The 17830-nt window shown below is 37.7% G+C and overlaps 2 protein-coding genes and 1 long non-coding RNA gene across 5 annotated transcripts; 2 read left to right on the top strand and 1 right to left on the bottom strand.

Annotated features, from left to right (window-relative positions):
• Nucleotides 1-1214: 1214 nt before the first annotated feature.
• LOC148012096 (uncharacterized) lies at nt 1215-5439 on the bottom strand. 3 transcript variants are annotated; one of them, XM_087669623.1, is made up of 8 exons: nt 5315-5439; nt 4617-5190; nt 3913-4095; nt 3628-3800; nt 2495-2662; nt 2264-2368; nt 1809-1907; nt 1216-1718 (listed from the first exon to the last, which is right to left on the bottom strand). In XM_087669623.1, the coding sequence occupies exons 2-8, from the start codon at nt 4933-4935 to the stop codon at nt 1467-1469; spliced, it is 1299 nt and encodes a 432-aa protein (XP_087525749.1). In that variant the 5' UTR covers nt 4936-5190; nt 5315-5439; the 3' UTR covers nt 1216-1466. The 3 variants fall into 3 exon arrangements, with proteins under 3 accessions (XP_087525750.1, XP_087525749.1, XP_087525748.1); XM_087669624.1 differs by lacking the exon at nt 4617-5190 and having other exon boundaries at nt 1215-1718; nt 5315-5437; XM_087669622.1 differs by lacking the exon at nt 5315-5439 and having other exon boundaries at nt 4617-5275.
• Nucleotides 5440-5695: 256 nt separating this feature from the next.
• Nucleotides 5696-7537, top strand: LOC148012097 (uncharacterized). Its single transcript, XR_015689098.1, has 4 exons — nt 5696-6820; nt 6979-7156; nt 7251-7328; nt 7451-7537. It is a non-coding gene; the product is annotated as an uncharacterized LOC148012097 (long non-coding RNA).
• A 187-nt stretch (nt 7538-7724) lies between these two features.
• On the top strand, nt 7725-10080 carry LOC148012098 (uncharacterized). The gene has a single exon (XM_087669227.1). It carries the CDS (start codon nt 7864-7866, stop codon nt 9952-9954), a length of 2091 nt encoding a protein of 696 aa, XP_087525353.1. The 5' UTR covers nt 7725-7863; the 3' UTR covers nt 9955-10080.
• The last annotated feature ends 7750 nt before the right edge of the window (nt 10081-17830 follow it).

Below are 17830 nucleotides of genomic sequence, written 5' to 3' on the forward strand. Positions count from 1 at the left end.
CTTCTACATTAATATTGAGAATACATTTTGTGGTGTGTGCTCTCAAGCTTCTTCTCCAAGCTCTATCTATGCATTGGTGTGTGCTCTCAAGCTTCTTCTCCAAGCTCTATCTATGCATTTTTGTACCCCTAAATTCAACATTCCTATGGTACTTATAGGCTTTCTTATCATTGATTGACATGCATTTGATCATTGTACTTCATCTAAAGCTATTTCATCTACCATATGCCCCTAGCACTACTTTATGTAGCATGTACAAGTGTTATTCTTGTAGTATCAACCTCCTTTTGCATCAATCAAAGTTGTTCATTGCTTTCATCTTACTGTGCCATTTTCTTGTCATTTGTTTGAATTTACTCTTTCATTGTAATTCCTCCCCCCCTCTCTCTCTCTCTCTCTCTCTCAATTTTTTTTTTTTAAGAATTTGAAGTTTGAACCATAAGAGTAATGGAAACAATCAAGTAGGGGGCAATATGTTAAATAAAAGGATTGCCACATCTCATATAGTTTCTTCTTGTTTGTAGTCATTGTCTTCTATCAGAAAGGCATGTGTTTCTTCCTATGTGCAGTCAAGGTGTGATGGAAGGTGAAGGGTGCTTCACATGATAAGGTTGTCACTTGATTTTGACCATCATCGCTTTTATTTGAGGTTTTCTTCTACATGGTCAAGGCGCACACGCACGCGCGCACACGCACCCACCCACTCTCTCTCTCTCTCTCTCTCTCTCTCTCTCTCTCATATTGTAGAAGTTATCAAAATGCCCCTCATAGTTTGTGGAAATCCCTAAAGTAACCCTAAATTGAAAAGAATTAAAAAATGTACTTGTTTATGCTTTTGTCAAAGTGCTCTAAAATTTAACTAATCCCTTCTTTCCCAAGGATCTACCTTGCAATATCATTCATAATTTACCATTGAATGGCAAAAAATAGTGCCATATGTCTCCATAAATCATAAGCTTTTTTATCTTCTTTGTTTCGCTCTCTAGCTTTTGCTTATTTAGAATAATGAACTTGCTATAGCCCCTATGTTCACATCACCTTGTTTTGTTCTAATTTGTATAAACTCTATGCCACTCCCATGAATTGTTTTAATATTATGAGAATTTGCTCAGATCACCTTGTTTTGTTCTACTTTGTATAAACTCTAAGCCACTCCCATGAACTTTGTTTTAATATGATGAGAATTTCAAGTATTTCATAAATTTCTAAGGCAAGGTATAATGTTTGCACTTGTTTAAACCTTATGTTGCAAAACTATTAAGGCCATGCTTGGCATGCCAAATGAGAACTTATGAACAACATAACTTATAGAATACATTTTCAGCACTAATCTTTCTCTCTAGCCTAGGAGAGAGATGCCTTTACTCTCTTGCGCTTTAAATTTCCCAAATAATTGCAAGTAATGCTCTTCACTAAATCCTCAAAGAGCATATGTAGTTAGAGCATTTGGGAAGCTTCCCCTATTTCTACAAAGGATATGTAGTTAGAGCAGCATTATCATTGTAAGCTTCATTTTTGAGGTAAATGTATACATGTGGGTGATCCACATCAAGGAAAACTTCAGTGTTATTCAGTGCTGGACAGTTGGGCAAATCTATGCATACATCAGCTCCTCCAAATACAAATGTGAGGCCACCAGCTGTTGCTGCCGCAGTTCTAAACCGAGCTGTCGGAATCATCGCCTTCTGCACCCATGTTTGATCAGATGCATAGTAAACCTGCAGACACATAGAGTGAGACATTCAGAGAACTCATAGTAGCTGATCATTAGCTAATAAGGCTGCTAACAAAGACAATGATTCTCCCACCTCATTTACATGCTTTGGATACTTGAAGTTATCATTGTTGCGATAATGGCCTTCCCCACCCACCAACATGATCCTGTCACCTTCAAGGACTGCAATGCCCTGTCAAATTTTAAGAGTATACATCCAAGTGCTTCAGATTGAGATGGACATTCTGACATTCTAAAGGGCATTCTCAACTCCCATTTGGAGTACAAAGTGCTGTCCTAGACGTCCACACTCAAGCAAAAGTTCAGTTTTCCAACTACTAAGCTTGACCCCGTTTATTCACCTTATCTTACAAAACTGATGGGGTAATGATGTCAAAGGACCTACACACACACACACATGCATATATATGGTTATGGGCCATGGCCAATGACTTCTAAGGATCTTTTTTCTCCATTGTTTTTGCATAAGCAGTATAAGTCCATCTATACACAGAAACATCTAAGAAACAAGCCTTGTTTGTTGCTTACTGCATCACCACGTGGTGTCAGTAGGTCTGGTCTTGTTGTCCACACTCCAGTAGATGGATTGAAGGATTCCATCTTTGCAGAGAAAGAATTTGGTTTTCCAGAGTCCTGCAAATACATCAAAAGCATACTCATACAAACCATACAGATCCATTTACTGCTATTTCAGGGAACTATGGGATTACAAAGACAGCTTAAACTGGCAGAGAAATCTTGGACCACTTAATCACTCACATAATAACCCCCCAGGACATATATTTCCCCATCTAATGCTACACACATGAGATCCCCACGTGGAGTGGGCATATCAGGTAGTTGGATCCACGTTCTTGCATAAGGATCATACATCTGGACTGTATTCAAATACGTGTAATTGATACCATAGCCTCCAATCATGTATACCTAGGTAACCAAAACATAGAAAAAGAGTTAGTGTGCAGGCCAGCACATTGAGCTAATTAGGTGTCGACAGATGGTTTTGAAGAATATAAAGACAGGAAAGGAAAGCTAAGCCTGAAGATATTTGTCATATTCAGCTAATTCCATGATAGCTTCTACTCTAAGAAATCAAAAGTTGTCATTGTGAGATCTTATGAGAGTCCACTTAGAAAAGAAAGACATCAATGCATAAACCCAAAAACACATCCACTTTAGTTATCTATAAAGAATTGTTTGGATTAAGCTCCATAGGTAGAGAATTAAGCTAGCTGTAATGAAAGCCAGTAGTTAACGGTCAAGAGAAGCATTCAGCTTCACCTTCCTTGATTATTACTTGCCATTTGGTTAAATCAACTTCAGGACCACATTATGCCAGATCATAACAAAGCCAGGCACTACAAGGGACATAAACTCATAAGCTAAGATTACTCCTCTTGGGTGTGATCACTGAGGAGGGTGGTCCCAGTGAGATCAAGCTCCAGTGTTCAATATTCCAAATCATACCTTGATCTGTATGACATAGACTTGCTAGCATACATGGCATAGTTAAAAGTTTGCTTATGATCAGAACAACTTGGTGATTAGAAAATGGGCCCTACTGTGGCTAATTCAGATAAAATGCTAAGCATCATCCCAGCTCAGTAGTTGGAGAAAAGACCCTACTGTTATCAATTACTGACAAAGCTAAAGCAACAGAATTTCATGGTTCTCGTGATGGCAAGAGACTATTCTAGTATGCAACACAAAGCTATGCTGTAGATATCAGGCAGTACAACAGTGCATATTGTTGATATAACAGCAACAAACAGAGTGAGAAACACAGACAGTCGGCTTTTCCAACATCACAAAACATACATTAAGCCAAAATACAGAAGTATATGTTAGGCAGATAGAAACCACAAGCTGCTAGAATGATGTTTTGGTTAGACCTTTCCATCCAGAGAAGCTGCACAAGTGTCACCCTGATATTCTAAGGCATCAGCACCTTTACTCCAAGTATCTGAGATGATATCATATATGAAAGTTGATTTAACCAAGCCATTATTCGGTGGAGAATTCACATCATCAGACATGTTTCTTCCACCGACGATATATATTGTATCTGCAAAACAATCCCATTGGAAATATTAAAACATTAAAAACTCACAAATGTCAACTTAAAGCAGCCCTAAGGATGGGCTGCCTTAGAGAGAGCCTGAGAGAGGATTTCTTACTGTTGATTAGGGTTGCACCAAAACGGTATCTTGCCTCCGGCATTGAAGCCATCTTTGTATAAGTATGTAACACTGAATCATATTTCCAGACCTCATCAGTTAGGTTGCCTCCTGCCTTGGCTCCTCCGAGGATATAGACCACATCACTGTATCCAATTGCTGCATGATCTGTCAGGCTTCCCCCTGTAAAAATATTCAAAGCATCTACTGAATAATCCCCCTTCACCCAGTAGATAATAAAGCTTCCACATGTCCTTGTTGAACACTCACAAATTTTTTTTGACAATTCCCATGTGGGAAAAGAGCTCATTTCCTCTCCTAGTGAGACTTATGATCCTTGTGGTACGCATATCCTTGGCAAAACAAACAGGCATTCTGAAAGTAGCACCTGATTGTGATAAAGACTCCCTCGAGACCAAATTCCCTTGACACATGCCAGCATAAGCCCAGCATATGTGCAAAAGGATCACTAACTTGGCGAAGTCAATTGCACATTCACCATTTACACTTGCGATGACAAAGCTACATGACTGAAGTCCGCCGACAGACATGATTTTAGACATCCTGACATTGACTGCCATGGAGCTAACTGCTCACCCTTCTTCTATTTTATTGTTGTAATGCAAGGACAGTTGAATGGATACAGCAAAATGGAAGAGCATGAAAGACGTAATGAAACAGCACATATGAAGTACAGTTTTTACCACTGAGTGAGGCCTTGCTGGTCCAGAAGCCACTACCCCTGAAGAGGCTGCCACCATAGGTGAGGCCATCGACATCCCTATCCCCTGACTGAGTGGCGAAGGTGACGTTGGGATTGATCAAGAGCCCTGCTCTGGCTTTGAGATACCTGATGGCATGGCCTTGAGAAGTCCCTACTGCTATCAGAGCAATGGCTAGTACGAGCACAAGAAAGGCAAGAGCCAGCATCACACACCGTGATCTGTTCACTGACCTCTTTATGTTCATAATCTCCAGATGGAGATAGGCAAGGGGGTCTCCTTCCATGTGCGTGGGCTTCATGCTTGCAAATGTATGGATTTTTTTTGGGTTATACAGGGAAGGAAGGTAATTCCCAGCAGGAAACCTATTAAGCTCAATCCTAATAAGTGGGTTGATTCCCGGAATCACACCTAATTAAGATCCAAATTAGCGGCAATCTTGTGTGGGAGAAGAGTGATTAATCCCCAGAAGCACACCACGTAATGGAAGAAGAGTACAGAGACTTCTTGCAACGAATGCAAAGCTCCATTAATCCTCCAAGGGCTCTGCCGAGAGCTTCATGGAAAGATACAAGTGGTGCATGTTAGCCGGAAGAGAGTGATCCGCAGAATAAGTTGTTTGTTATTATATGATGAATATGATACACTATTATATGATGATTGTCTCAGCATGCACGAACCTGCAGAACTTAGGCATGGAGCCCCCCGCCCCCCAAAAAACGAAGAAAACTCGATCGAGCACATAGCTTAGCCATGTCTTGTTCTTTCGGCGTAGATTAAGATGCAACCTCACACACACGCACACACACACACACACACAGACACACATCTCACTTTCATGCTCCAATTTTTATATATTTCTGCATTTTTCATTTTGGTATTTCTAATTGATTCTTTTCTTAATGCACAGATTTTATCAAAATAAAGAAAAAAGAAAAAATTCCAAAAAAAAAAAAAAAAAAAACGATGCAACCCGTTTGTTGGTTTTATTTTGGGTAATAAGCAGTGTTTAAATTTGAAGCCCATTTTGGGCATCTTGAGGATTTTGGGCGTCAATTGACCCCTAAAAATTAAGGACAAAGGGTCACAATGAAACTTAAGAATTAGAGTAAAGGTTTCAAATGAAGCCTGCTCCAAAGGGGTAAGGTGTCATAGGTATAGTATGTCCATCTCCCGTAGATCTGCCTGCCCCAGTGCCCAGCATGTATATTGTCCATAGGTATATATTAAATATATATACATATGTAAAGTGGGCTAGGGTTTTGGACTGAAGGAACCTACGTGGCTACGCCTAGTGAGGTGCTGCAGCCTGCATTTCAAACCTCCTGTGGAAGAGAAAGATGAAGGGGCAAGTTTTCCCGCCTTCTACTAGGCCGACAATCAAGATTCAGCACTCTGTACGACCACAGGTACGTGGTCCCTCTCTCTCTCTGTTTCGAATCGTTCATTACCTTGTTTCTTCGTTTGCTTCCTGAATGCTATTGTTTCGTACATTACTCTCGCCTGAGGCCTGCGGCCTGAATGCTATCGTTCATTACTCTCGCCTGAGGCCTGCGGCCTGATCTCAACTCTCAATGGGTCATTCATCAATAATCATGACCCCTGGCACGATCCGTCAACATGAAGCACGCGTGCAGAGTCGGCACATGAATCAGTCATGCAAGTGCCAAATGGAGCTCTCCAGTTTCCCCTTTACAAACAATTTGGACCTATATAGAGAGTTGTTGAATGCTCTATTTTCTGCCGCCTCTCTCTTCTTACATTGCGCATTTCTGCAGCACAGCAACAAGGATTTCTTGGGCCACGTTGACTCCTATCTGAGGCACACGATTGGGTGCCAAATCCCCCGCCAGTCTCAGCACAACAGATCTTCGGACTTCCTCCACCCAAGCCCCCTTGACTCCGTGAAGGAGGGGGATATTTCCTTTTTTCTCAAGGGGTTAGGCCATTGTCTTCGTCCACCTCTCTTAGCCTGATCGAACTCTGAGTTCTAATCGAACAATGTTGTACGAGAATGAAGGGCAAAGGGGGGGGCTTCTACTACTGCATTGACCAGTCTGCTATGCTGCAATCTTATGCGACCCTATTGACATTGATTATGCAGACTCCAGAGAGAGACGTCATCAAACATCATTGGCAATTATTTGCATGTTGGAGGGGGCATACCAAAAGCCTAAATCCTAAAGGTCTCAATCACTCATGAAACGTCAAGAGTCCTGACTCCTGAGTCCTGACTCATGACGTTTCATTCTTTTGTGCTTTATCTACTGGGTTACCTATAAAATAGGTCTGAATACTGAAATCTAACAATCGGTCTGTGTTCTCTTGATTATGTATAAAATAGGGGCAAACCTCTTTGCTTTGTTCATCCTGAGCACTTGCTTCAGAGTCCAGCAACTGCCAACATCTCCACTGTTCTCTAGGTTCCTGTGAGTCCAACAACATCTCCAAGCTTCAGCAAGTCTAGGGACATCTCAGCTATCAAGCGCCAATCTTCAACGGCTCATCAGGCGCATGTCTAGGTTAGACAAAATTTCATGAAATTTTTAATCCTAAATATCAAAAGTATTAACATCATTGACTTAGAAAAAAAAACTACAATCTATTTTTTTGCAGGTTACTACAAGAGTTTCATTTAGAAGAATTCGTCTTGATAAAAAATACGTAGTGCTTGAGAGAAATATTCATAATAAGGTAAAGAAGTACCATATTTTTCATTTTTATAATGTACTCTAGTTTATCAAAAGATTTCCATACATTCTCAAAACACCCTAATATAGTAGTATTTATAGGTTGAAACTTATATGTCATTTCAGGTTCTTAGGCTTTTGATCAAGTTAGTATATCAACCCTTTGTGAGGATTCTAAGCAACTTATAGGACACCCTTTTACAAGCATCAAGGTAAGAGTTTTATTTCTTCCAAGTATTTGTCTATTCAAATTATATGAGAAAGATTAGAACTTTGAAAACCATTATTGAAATATTTCTTTTTTACCTTATTTATAGATGAGTCAACGAACCTTATTTGATATACTTGGAAAGGGAAAACAAAAAGAAAAAGTTAATCCAAATGTCAACCTAGAAGTGAATCCAAATATAGATCTTAATGTCTATATAGAAGACAATCCAAATGTCGATCTAGATCTTCATCGTCAACTCTTTGGTGATACTCCAGAGCATGATGAAGATGAAGACAATGAGATTGAAAATGAAGATGAGGATAATGAAATGGAGGGTGATATAGAAATGTTTGATATGCCGGGTAGCACTTCAGAAAATGCAGCTAACACAGGAGACTCCACAGCAACATCAAAAGAGTACTCTAGAAAATTTCGAATAGAATGGACTAGAAGATATCCTTTTTTAAAACGTGTGGTGGAGGAAAAGAATGAGTATATGAAATGTGCGTGGTGTGAAAAGTTTAGGGTCAAAGGACCATGGGGAAAAGGAAAGGGATGTAAAACCATGCAACTTAGTGCAATTCGAAAACATGTCATCTCTAAGGAGCATCAATGGGCACAAGCTAGACATGATGCTGATGTAAAGGGAATCAAAGTAACCACACAGGTCAAAGCAATCAATGATAGAAATAAGGAGAGAGTAACTACAATAATGAAACTCATGTACTTTGTGGCGAAAGAAGACTTGGCAATCCAAAAGTTTGTTAAGATTTGTGAGTTGGCTTATGCAGTGGCACTGGAATCAATGCCTTCTTATCATGATTATTCATCTTATACTAACATTATGGCTGGTAAGGAGTTTGCTTTCTCTATATCAGAACATCTCTATACATTGCAACTTCAAGAGATATTGTCAAGTCCTTACTATGCCTTAATGGTAGATGAAACAACTGACAGGGGTTTAGAAAAGCACTTAATCATATATATTTCATTCTTATCCTCCGAGGGAAGAGGCATATGCAAAGTAGAATTTGCACGACTAATCTTGGTTGCTGATGGCACTGCTCAAACAAAGTTTGATGCTATCATGCTAGTTTTGAAGGACATTGGTTTGAGCATACAACGTCTTGTTGGCATTGCCACTGATGGAGATAGCTCAATGTTAGGTTGTCATGAAGGCTTGGTTGCAAAACTACAAAGGGAAGTGCCTTATCTTATTAGCACACATTGTATTGCTCATAGAGAAGCCCTTGCCATTGTTGATGCAGCTAAGTGTTTTCCTTGCCTTTCTTATGTCGACAAAATTGCTAACAAGGTCTACTCTTGGATAAATGCCTCAAGTTTACGCCATACAGCTTTCCAAAGTCTTTTACAAGAAATGAATATACAAGTTTTGGAAGTACTTCAAATCCATGATGTTAGATGGTTGGCAAGAGGTAATGTAATGGAAAGGTTATGCAAGCTAATGCCTGCAATTTTGACAATTTGGAAAGATAGTGCACGAGCATGGTATCAAAAGTTAAGGATCTACAAAGTGTTGTTCTGTATCTGTATGCTTGCTGATGTCCTAAAGGACTTAAACCTCCTAAATAAAAAGTTTCAAGAAGATGCTTTGGATATCACAACAATCACTCCTACCATCGAAGTGACAATAAGATCTCTTACAAGGAAGTTCTTAGAACAACCATTCGGAGCAGGTACATCATATCTTCTCAAGTTTATGAATGACACAAGAGATGGTTTATTACAGCATGTAAATGAGAATGGGGAAGAATATATACATCAACTTCTCTTCACAAAAATGCCTGGACAAGATAAAGCAGGTATTGCTCTTGATAATGGAAGGGGTGATGTTGACAGTTGTGTTCAACTTGCAAAAGAATTTGTTGAAAAGATCATAGATAGTGTGAACGAGCGGTTTCCAGATATGTATGTTTTTGGTGCAACAAGACTCTTCTCTCCACAATATCTTCCACATGATCCAAAAGAAAGAGAAAATAAGGTCAATCTATGGTTGGACAGGTTATTGCAAAAGTTTAACGCTTCTATTTTAGATACTGGAGGATGCAAAAATGAAATCTATGCATTCACCGACACGCTATATTTTGGATGTGAGGGAATGAGTATGAAGGATGCATGGCGTGTTTTCTCCAGCAATTTTGATTGGCAAGCAACATATCCAAACTTGATGAGATTATGGCAAATTCTTTTAGTTCTTCCTACTTCATCAGTAGCATGTGAACGAGGCTTCTCTAAGCAGAATATAATCAAAAGTGATCGTCGCCAACTATTGAAGGTGTCCACTCTTGAGGCATTAATGCGAATTTCTCTTATTGGCCCTGACATCAAAAGCATTGATTGGGCCTTAGTCTATGAAAAATGGGAGCTTGTGAAGGCACGAAGACTACTTGATTTGTAGTTGTTGCTTTTTGCTCACCTTGTTTTCTATCATGAGGAACTTTATCAATTAGCTATGATGTACAAGGGTCTAGATCTTGGAAATTTTTTTGGTCTTAAGAATATGAAACAAAAGTTTTTATTATGATTTTCCACACTAGTTTATACTTGTTTTTTGTATCGTATACTATGGGACCTTACCATCTTGTATTAAGAGTTGTTATCTCTTAAGTTCCATCTAATAATGCTCTCTTGTAAGCTTCTCGGAATTTGATGCCTAAATTTAGAGCAAAGGTGTCAAAATGAAGCTCACAAAAAAGGATAAAGGTGTCATTGATTTTGTCTTGAAGCCCAACCTTGGGCATCAAATTTAAAGCCTGGTAATAAGGTATCTTCTTCTTTTATCATATATTACTAGGCGCTTCGTTCATGCCTAGCGTATCCCGAAGCTTCGCATCGGGGTTCTTCCGATGTTTCGTGCCGGTATTCACTTGACGCTCCATGCTGAAGTTCGAAGTACCATTATTTGTAATACTTGGGGAATTTCACATCTTAATGTATATCTCATTTGGCTTTACACATGTATGTAAAACTAAATCAAGAACATTATTCAAATTCATCACATGAATATCTACAACTATTAATGAAAGGTTCTGCACAGGGGCCATGTGGGACATGCATAGTGCCCCCCTCCCCTCCCCCCCAAAAAAAAAACTTCTAGTGGCTCCACATGTGCCCATCTCACACCCACCATCTGCATGCATGCTTGTTGTCTCTACACGTCCATCCATTGCCCACTGCACACCCACCTATCACCCACCGTCCACCCGCCCACCAACCCTAGCATCATGAAGCATCAGGCATGAGGAATGCCTCGTTAAACTTACACAAATACTTGCACACGAATATGTAACCAATATCCGTACATATAGTGATAATAAATTACCATAAATAGATTAGTGCATAATACAATCATGTGTATCTCAATCACATGAAAAGATGAATGAATTAAAGTATATACATATTTTAAAGCTAATAGGTTCATTGTATGATCCCATATCAGTTATTAACATTAAGAGTTATCGAAAAAATAGCTTTCTCTTCCAAAATATATTTTTACTTTTTGATATTATTTCAATTACAATCGGCAAACTCAGGACTTCAGTATCTAGAAAGAAATCAATATCATTGTTCATATTTTTGACATAAATTTGACTTCCACATATATTCCCACCATAAGAAAAGTCAAATAATGATATGTATATTTTGAGAAATAGAGATCCATTGACTTTGATCAATCCTAAATTATTGGAAAGATAAATTCCTTTTCTACTTGAATTATTAAAATTTAGCATAGGAGGCATAACATGTAAGGGTAATCTTGTGCCACAACCCCTCCCAAATTGTGTCGCAACATGTGGCCTATCTACATTCCTTATCACAAAATAAGGAAAAGAATATTAGAGATAATAGTTTTTACTTAATGTATCTTATGCCAAATTATAAGAATGAAAATTATGTAGCTATTGTGTGGTATGTTGATATGCTAACCCCTAGCATTGGCAGAGCAATTAGCAGAATTCGAAGAAAATGATGCAAAGTAACAAAACAATACAAATCTTGGAAGTCCCATTTACTCCAATCATTTGGTATCTGCCTAGTGTATGAGCAGTGTATATGGTAGTCCTAAAACAAAACTTTTGCTTTGTCTAGCAACTTTATTCTTGATAATGCAACATAGAGGTGTCCATGAGTAAAGATTGGAGTTTTCAAATGTAACCCCAAATAAGATAACATTTGACCTTGATACTTGTTAATTCTCATTGAAAATGCGAAACAAACAAGAAATCGCAAGCATTTCATGGAGATGGGATGAAAGTTATTCTTGGAATAAATAGTCTCTCCCCAATATTGGTCCTTGTTATTATGTGTGCTCCAATGACCTTGTTGTTAAATGCCTTACATATATATCTCATACCATCGTATAAAACTTTGTAAGGGTTAAAATTCCTTAGCAACATTATCGAAGCATATGTTCTTAATAGCAAGATATGGGGAGGAATATCTTCACCAAGCTCAAGGGAATTAAGATATTCCACATTGTTCATGCAGCAGTTTTCTTCTATCTTATTGATTGAATTTGCATTGAAGTATTGTCTAACCTCTCTTGGCTCTAACTACAATGCATGGTTGTTTGAAATTCCACCTCATTGTTTTGAGCTATAAGTATGGCACATTCACTAAAGAGTGACCTGTAATCATGTATGCAATGTCATCCCGATAGACAAAATCAATCAAGTCTTGCATTCTAGATGGAATTTGCAGCATGTTATTATTATGTGACAAAAACCTTTTCCATCACCATTATTCTACATCCATGTAATAAAGTAATCTTTACCATAGATTAGAACAACAAGGAGATGACTTCGGCCATTATGTGTGGCCTTATTTTCTAGAGTATAAGAGCAAGGCATACCCCCATTTTTTGTGAGAGTGGAGGGTATTTGTGGAGACACAGACTACTTCCAAAGTTTGTGGAGTATGAAAAAATCATGGTGGAGAGTTTACTTCTAACCTCCTTTCTTAGTTTTGCAAGAATCACGATATTTAGGTGAAGTATACCTATTTGAACACACCTTCAAAGAGTGGTGTGGCAGAGCATGTGAATCAAACCATGCTAGAGATCACTCGATCAATGTTGGAGCATCGAGGTCTTCCTCATACACTTTGGGGTGAGGCGATGGCTACTATCGTTCGCATTCGTAACCATTCCCCAGCTTTTGCATTACTAGACATGACTCCCTACAAGGCTTTCTTTGGTTGAAAGCCTTCCATGTCTCACTTCCACATCTTTGGATGTGATGCATTTGTCCATGTGGACAAGAAAAAGATGAAGATGAAGCTTGACTCGAAGTCCTACAACACTACCACAAAGGGCTATCGACTCTATGACCTAACGATGTGGAAGCTTGAGGTGAGTAGGGATGTGATCTTTGATGAGGTTTCGACCTCTGAGGATCCTATTGATGGTTCTATTCAAGATGTGATTCTTCATCATCAATTGACCTCCCCCCCACCCCCCCAGTTCCTCTCATTCCTTTCAAGTTGCCTCTTAGCACCCCTTCCTCATCTTTGGCTCCTCCCCCTCGTCCTTCTCTAGTCTCTACTCGAGCTTCCCTACCACCTTTGATAGGTACGACTACTACTTCTTCTTCATCACATACTTCCAACCCTTCATCCTTCCCTCCAAAAAGTCTTATAGGGCTACTTAACCATCAGAGGGGGAGCCTTCTTTGGATGAGGAGGATTTACCTTTCCTTGGTGAGGGGGACTCCATACCATCGATAGGTGCACTACAAGTATCGAAGGTTACATAGTCACCCTCGCAATAGTATGAGCCCCTTCAAGTCCCTCATTGGTACCAACTGCTTAGGCAAGATTTAGGTGTTTCTCACACTTTTGATACTCCTCTAGGTCCACACAGATCATCTCACTTATAGGCCCAATGGAATAGTTATATTCAACATGCACCTTGCATAATGCATCTAGTGCCACATGTTCATATGTGTGATAAGTCACAATTATGTGGTGAATCATCAAATAAAAAATCACATAAAACAAATCATCAAATATATTTTTCATAACATAATTCCTAGTTGAGGAGCAATTATCCTCAGTTGCTTAGGTTCCTAAAATAACATCCTTAAAGAAAAAGAATTAGTATCAAGTCTCAAACAATGAGGATAAAATTTTGAAAAGACTTAAGTCAAGAACATAAACAACTCAAGTATTCCATCACAATATATCACATATTCTAATGTCTCACACTACTAAAATGTGGAATATACATAATATTCCAATATTTTAGAATATCATTGGTAACCTAGCTTCTAAAATTTTCACATTGGATAACAAATGTGGGTGGTTCGCCACACATCAATGCTACCTCAATGTGGCAAATCTGCACCACAAATGAAATGTGCGATGAATTTGCATGGAGGTTACCAAAAAATAGGAAATTTACTTGAAAAAAACACCAACATCACATCCACATTTTTAAAAAAATACTTGAAAAAACACCAACATCAAATCCACAAAATGGTTGAACTGAAGAACACACCTTTGATGCTATTTGTGAATATCGATGCTCCTTAAATACACCCTTGAAAGATATTGTAATAGATGTTTAGAGTCATAAGCCATGAAATTTTGTAATAACTACACCCTTGTTATATATATATATGCACTAGTTATGCCAAACAATAGATAATAAGAGAAAATCCTTCAAGATGCCCTTCCCATGGCATAGAAAATGATTGTGAATAATAATATCTATAGAGAAACATAAAGACCTCATTATTTTCCCTATAAGCACAAAAACAACTTGTTAGCAATGTTTTCACACAAATAAATGACCAAAAAGAAGAGAACTCCCTTCTTTGTGTGTGTAGAGTGTGCTCATCATGAGTCAGCCTTGGTTGAAGAGATGCAAAAGTAAAAAACAATGTGGCTAATAAAATAACCTTTAAGAAACCATCAAAATACACATAGTGAGCATGCATAAACTTCTTTTGGAGTAGAAATCAATGAACCAAGCCTTTGCAGAGGAGACCTCAATATTTGCACCATAACTATATTTAAGAGCCCTTTTTTATTTGTAGACTTTGAAAGTTTTAAGGAAGCATAGAGTGAGGTCACTACTAGAAAACCCTATCCTCTTGTGTCCTAGAGTTGTATGTATTCCTTCACGGTTAGAGTTGAAAGCCCTCCATAGTAACAAGCTTTTAAAAATCTTGTAGAATAAATAATCCTATGGATTAGAAACCCTCTAATCGACTAATCATTACAATGTATCCTCCATAATGTGCAAAAACATCCCTTTAAAATATTCCCCAAGGTAGAATTTACTACATGTGAATAGAGCTTTGTTACTCGATAATATTTTACACTTCCTTGTGTGTCAACAGGGTCTTGAATTCCAGATAAGAACTATAGATGTCCTACATAGAAATAGGGGTAGAGAAAAAACTCCTCTTGGCCTTAAAATTTGATCCAACACTTTTGGACCCACTTTTGCACATGAATTGTCTTTATTGAAGCAATGGAACAATGTGCAATAGGGGGTTTCACAACTAAAACCCCCCCTTCAAAAGAATCAGAACAACCACTCAATAAGCCTATAAGCTTATCAAGATTATAAGGCTAAAGCTTTATATTGAAGCTTTAAGCTTTAGTAATAGTCCCCCCATCCCCATCCCCATCCCCTCGCCCCCCCACCCCTCCACAAAGAACCAATTGATAGAAATGTGGCATTCAAGATGATGTTGATAAACGATGGCAGCAATATGGCATGAATTCCAAGGCCAAGTTGATAGATTGATAGAGTTGCATGAGTTCTAGGCCAAGTTGACAGACTAGCAAAGCTACATTCGTCGATGGAGAGAATATTAATATTATTGGAGTAAAAGATGAATAAATGGATAAAGTACACCCCTTCGTCCTCATCTATTGAGGCAATCAAAACTAATACCTAGCTTTGCAAAGAATACGAATTTTAATAATAATAATGTTCTTTTCTTCTTGATGATATAAGAGTGACACACTTCGTAAATAGTGCAAAGGAGAGATGAACTCCTTGGGAAGATGATGATAAGTTCAAATAAAGGCCTTGGAAAAAGCTTGAAATTTTGACACAAGACTAATCCCTTGACGACGGTAACGATAAACTTCCTCATGCACATGAAGATGCCATATCTGATAGTGATAGGTCCTCTAATCCTTGCTAAGCTTTGATACCAATGTTACACAACTTAGAAAATTTATTGAAATTTGATAACTAATTTGTACCAAAATTGAAGAGAATTTGAAACACAAGACGATAGACTACACAAAGGAAGAGTAGTGAGAATAGTGAGAAGAGCAAATTGGCACAAGAGATAAGATTGGGTACAATCATTCCCCCATGTATTTAAAGGGCACTCCTCAATGCATGTATTTCTAATTTTATCTTCTTGTCAAGCTAAGCATCACTTTTAAAAATAATATTGTAGCCTTTTTTAGGCTTTTTACAAAATAATATTTGAATAAATCCTTTGTGCATGTACACATATAATATTTGTTTGCTATGGAGCACTTATAAGAAATATAATAAATCCTTACTAGATAAAGTGCTATAATAAATAGTTTGTCAATATCTACTATAAACCACATTAATTTATTCTATGTCCACCTTGCACAATGCATCTAGTGCCACGTGTGCACACATGTGACAAGCCATATTTATGTGATGAATCATCCAACAAAAATCACATAAAATAAATCATTAAATCTACTTCTCAATAACACAAACACTTTAATCACTGATATATGCACTATTATTAAGTAACATTTCATTTTCTATATTCTCTTAATTTTGATTATACTAAGAGAAGGTGGTGTAGAAATTTTGCTACTTTTATGGTGCAATTTCTTAACTTTCTTGTTGCTATTATTAAACAATTACTTGCTATTTCATGCAAATTGCTTTGAAGTCTACAATGGATAGGAAACTATCAACATTAGGAAGTTTGATGATACTACCTTTAGTTTAAGGAAGGAACAAATCTAAGATATTGAGGCCCATAAGAGGCATTAGAGCTTGATGCATTGGCCAAATCCATTATTAGGGTACAAAGAGTGAGCTAAAGTTTAATAATGTTGGTAATAGTTTATTTGCTGAAGAGATACATAGAAAATCCATGGACCAAGGTAGAAATGGTCAGGCATTAGTAAGTTAGGAAGAAAGAGATAGAGAACAATATATGGATTAGAACCAAAACCTTGGGTAGTCATACAACCACTCTAGTCTAAGAAAGATATTGAATGTTTTCATTACAATAAAATAGGTCAAATCAAGAAGGATTGTTATAAATGGAAGTGAGAGCAAAAATATAAAAAGAATGAGGATAAGGATGTTGGTAGGAAAGAAAGTAAAGAAAAGGTGAAGTTTGAAGAAATAAGTGTAGTGATTCTGCATAATGATGATGTTAAAATGCTCTTTACTCGTACTCTTGGTGCACATATGCTAGTTCCAATAGATCAACAACTAGCTCAAGGTCAGATATTTGATTTTAGTGCATTTTTTCATGTGAATCCTCATAAGGAATGTTCATGTTCATATGTCAACAATAGTTGTGGATCAGTCCATTCGTGAGGATTGTGTATGTGTGACATAGATGATGTGTAGTTTACTTTTTAGAATGGATCTATCTTTACTCTTAGGAATACATGCCATATTCCCAACCTTACTTCTAAGAGCTTGATATCTACTAATCAATTGGATGACTTGGGATACTTTACTTTTATTGGGAATCGATCATAGAAAGTGTACAATGGATCATTTGTTGTTGCTAAAGGAGCCAAATGTGGAGGTTTGTATCCCCTTCATGTATCTTCTATCAAAAATCATGTAATTGCAATACTCAAGTATCCAAATGTGTAGTTGTAGCATCATTGATTGGGACATATCTCTAGAAAAGGAATGAAGATGCTATCTCATTTGGTTTACTTGCCTTATCTTGATTTTTATTATCTTTCTATTTGTGAGAATTGTATATAGAAAACATTCATATTTTGTCCATAAGGAGAACTTAAACAAAAAAAGGAGTGAGACACTTAGTGAACAATGACATATGTGGACCTATACCTACAAAGTCTACAAGAAGGTTGTTAGGAGCATGGTGTTTAAACTAAACACACTAGCTAAGCTATGTTTGAAAGAAGTGATGCATTGTCAAGAGAATGTTGACATGAGATCGACTTACAAAATAAATGAATAAGAAGAAATCTAATTAAATAGAAATGATTACAAAAAGAAGCTGCATGATGAAAGACCTAGAATGATAGAAGTCTTCTCGCTC

This window comes from Lygodium microphyllum, chromosome 27 (assembly GCF_053477565.2).
Source record: "Lygodium microphyllum isolate KBCC chromosome 27, Lygodium_microphyllum_v1.1.10, whole genome shotgun sequence".
In the NCBI taxonomy this organism is placed as follows: domain Eukaryota; kingdom Viridiplantae; phylum Streptophyta; class Polypodiopsida; order Schizaeales; family Lygodiaceae; genus Lygodium; species Lygodium microphyllum.

What these genes read in the sequence shown, in the direction of transcription:
- LOC148012096 (XM_087669623.1), bottom strand. Translation starts at nt 4,935, where the DNA reads ATGAAGCCCACGCACATGGAAGGAGACCCCCTTGCCTATCTCCATCTG. An exon ending in ATGTCCTGGGGGGTTATTAT is followed by an intron (nt 2,369 to 2,494) that starts GTGAGTGATTAA and finishes ATGTATTTGCAG; the next exon opens with GACTCTGGAAAACCAAATTC. An exon ending in TGACACCACGTGGTGATGCA is followed by an intron (nt 1,908 to 2,263) that starts GTAAGCAACAAA and finishes AAAATTTGACAG; the next exon opens with GGCATTGCAGTCCTTGAAGG.
- LOC148012098 (XM_087669227.1), top strand. Translation starts at nt 7,864, where the DNA reads ATGGAGGGTGATATAGAAATGTTTGATATGCCGGGTAGCACTTCAGAA.